The following is a 3,392-nucleotide window of genomic DNA, read 5'->3' as shown; positions in this document are numbered from 1 at the left end:
TCTAGTCGTGTCCTCTTTTGGAAGACCAAACAAAGTAGTTTCACTTTCACAACAGAAGAATGATAAATGCCCCAGGGTGTACGCTGCTGTAAAACGTTTGAGAACCACTGGTCTACGGTGAAAGCCGATCCGGCGATCCACAGCGCGAAGTTGATGTATTTCCTCAGCGACCAGCACGGATCAGCTCTAGGCATGATGAAGCGGATATCCTCCTCTTTTGGAAGGCCAAACAAAGTAGTTTTGCTTTCGCAACAAAACACACAGCATCTTCACGACATGGCGGCAGCAACAAAACTACAGCGAGAATAAAAGTTACGCCTTCTTTCTTTGCGTGAACATTTGGGCGGCGTTATGCAAATCTTCCCACATAGTGACGTAGACATGTGGGCGTGTTAGAACGAGCCGTTTTAGGTAGGCGTGGTTGACTCTTAACTTTTATAAAGAATATCTCTTTGGATTTGAGACTTTAGTCTTTGCAACTTTACAGATCTTCTTTATGCACCAAGAGCTTGTAACACTTCAAAGAGAAAGGAAAAATTGAAATCGCATCATATGACCCCTTTAAACCTACTCATACCACCAAACCTGTCCCTAACCTTACCCGTATCCCACCTCAATAGCAGCAGAAGTCTTTTGCAATACAATATGAACACAATAAGTACATTGTACTTATTTTTTTATGTATAAGTACATAGTTGTTAAGGCCACTTAATATAAAGTGGGACCGAATATTTTAAAGATTTAAAGAACATTTTTAGTGAACAAATGCCATTTGGTAAGAGTTAAAGTACAAATATTAACTTTTCAAATCATATGTAGTAATTTACTGTCTTTTTCTATTCGGAAATATGACCACACATTTCAGCTTTGAGTTTTGGGTTGAAATTCCAATCTACAAGTAATGAAAACTACAGCTTTGTATCAGAAAATGAAGTATGGCTAATATACCCATTAGAGATGGCACTTTTAATACCCCGATCGATCATATTGGGTCAGATATTCATTATATAACTAAAAGCTATGTACGTATGGTATATAGTCCCTGCATGCGGGTGCATTCAATACTCCCGTGCCATTTGTGGGAACATTACAGCACTTAGAGATGATGCATTGTGCATCAGGGCTATAATGAAAAAAACTACAATAGCTATTAGCATGTCAGAGCCACTGACCTTAACATTTCAGTACAAAAAACAACACTTATGTAATGTTGATAATGATACAGATCAAGCACTGAACGGATTCACAAGGAATCTTTCTTACCTGAGTAAAACAGCACGCTTAAGATGAGCAGCCTCAGATTCTGCATACTGGCTCTGAAAACATTTACACATGGAAATGCATTTACATTCATAGAGGATTTAAATGATAAACACCGACATTGTGAATGTGTAAGTTTTATTGAGGATAAAAAGGATAAAACTGATAAAAATGGCAAATGGACACAGATCAATTGAGAGCTTTGATGTGGAGCGGTGAATAGGGTGTAATGGTAAAACAATTTACTTTATGTTAATGTTAGACAGATGTCTATGGCTCTGTTTTTCAGCTTTTATGGCTGATGTGTCAGCTCTGGCTTAGATCATCAGGCCATGGATCTAAAAGGGCTCTGTTGACAAATGAGCCTCTTTAAAGAGCTATTTGGACGTGTCAGTAATTGTGGGTTTATTGGCTTGTCTTGTGCATTGCTTATCTAACCAACATTGATCTGGATTCTCAGAGAGATTTATAATAAATAATAAGCAACAGTCTTGTTTCAGTTATTTTATTATTCAGATTCCCAGTTAAGACATCTCAGAAATAAATTTCATTATAAATTATACTTTTAGATAAAATGCTGTCAGTATAAATGGAATGAGAAGCATATGGCATCAACTGGGTGGATCATTATCTTAATAATCAGAAGGAGATTTAATGACTGAAGACATTAAAAATGTGAGAGAAAATGAAATCAGACTCAGTCTGTTAGCCTGGTTTGTTCTACAAAAAGTCTCTCTCTGATGTTTAAAACTAAATAGACAGTCTAAATACAAATAGTTTCAAATCGGCAGAAAATGCAGAACTTTCTTTTCAGAGCAGATTCCATGTGGGCTTACTCATAACTACTATTATTTACTATTTTTTATGGGGTTTGAAAAAAAAAAACATTTAGCCAATTAAACATTTTGGAGTAAAAGATAAAATAAGTATATTCCCTATAGAAATAAAAAATATATTATTACTTTCAATACATTTACTGGCCTGGAAATTTCCCCCCAAAATTTTGAAAAAATTTTAAAATTCCCTATTTTAAATTCCCTAAAATATTTTCACATTTTTTCTGTTACAACACTTATGTAATGTTGATAATGATACAGAAACCCTTTTGAGGTACAAATTATAATTTGTGCTAAACTTACACTTATCCTAATAGGCTATATAAATTATAATTCATTTTAATTTTATTATAGGTGGTATAATGGTTGGTATGATGTATGGTAATATGTAATGTGGAAATATTAGGACAAACACATTAATTCACAGTCTGAAAGAAGCCAACACTTCACACATAATGACATAGAAAGAATCCTAAGAAAACCTTTGCCAGGCCAGACATATTAGAGAGCGAAGAAAGCATCCAGAACAGCAGACATGCATTTAGGCCATTCAGTAATTTCATAACAGACTTCTGCCCAGACGCTCAACTATTGCATATGAACATTTTATTGCCACTCAATTGCAAAAATTAGAAAAAACAGCAAATGAGCATATCTCTCTCTCTAGACAATAAAAAACATGTGCTGGTGTGTAAATGTGTCGGCACTATTTTAGTTTCATATGGACAAAGTGCCATCTGGTCCACTTACATGCTTTCACTCTCTCTCTCTCTCTCTCTCTCTCTCTCTCTCTCTCTCTCTCTCTCTCTCTCTCTCTCTCTCTCTCTCTCTCTCTCTCTCTCTCTCTCTCTCTCTCTCTCTCTCTCTCTCTCTCTCTCTCTCTCTCTCTCTCTCTCTCTCTCTCTCTCTCTCTCTCTCTCTCTCTCTCTCTCTCTCTCTCTCTCTCTCTCTCTCTCTCTCTCTCTCTTTCTCTCAGTATGACACCTCTTACAGCAAGCTCACAGTTCCTTTCCTATAAGACACAGCATGCATAAAACATGGCAGAAATGCAGACCGGGCGACAGGATGCTCACATACAACATGCTTTTCTCCTGAGCACAATACAAAAGATGAATAGGAGCTCAAATCAACCTGCTGCAGATATATGAACTGCAATATTACATATTGGTAAATTATGCCAGTAGCAAGCAGGGAAATAACAAGAGATGGATAGGAGCTCAGGGAAATCAACCTCAACCTTTGGAAAGGTGCTGTACCAAATTCATATGTGGTTATTGATGTTAGAAGCAGGTCATA

The 3,392-nt window shown here is 36.6% G+C and overlaps 1 protein-coding gene across 1 annotated transcript in view; it reads right to left on the bottom strand.

The window, feature by feature from the left end:
- The window catches only part of LOC107700178 (uncharacterized), a 9,819-nt gene extending 8,497 nt beyond the window's left edge, over positions 1-1,322 (bottom strand). Inside the window, exon 1 of the mRNA XM_016501735.1 lies at positions 1,264-1,322. Coding sequence (XP_016357221.1) covers positions 1,264-1,309 — 46 coding nt within the window. The 5' untranslated portion in view covers positions 1,310-1,322. The remainder of the gene's footprint in view (positions 1-1,263) is intronic.
- Between the last annotated feature and the right edge of the window lie 2,070 nt (positions 1,323-3,392).

Source organism: Sinocyclocheilus anshuiensis, unplaced genomic scaffold (assembly GCF_001515605.1).
Source record: "Sinocyclocheilus anshuiensis isolate Anshui unplaced genomic scaffold, SAMN03320099.WGS_v1.1 scaffold955, whole genome shotgun sequence".
Classification (NCBI taxonomy): domain Eukaryota; kingdom Metazoa; phylum Chordata; class Actinopteri; order Cypriniformes; family Cyprinidae; genus Sinocyclocheilus; species Sinocyclocheilus anshuiensis.
This window is presented reverse-complemented; position numbering and strand designations above follow the sequence as displayed.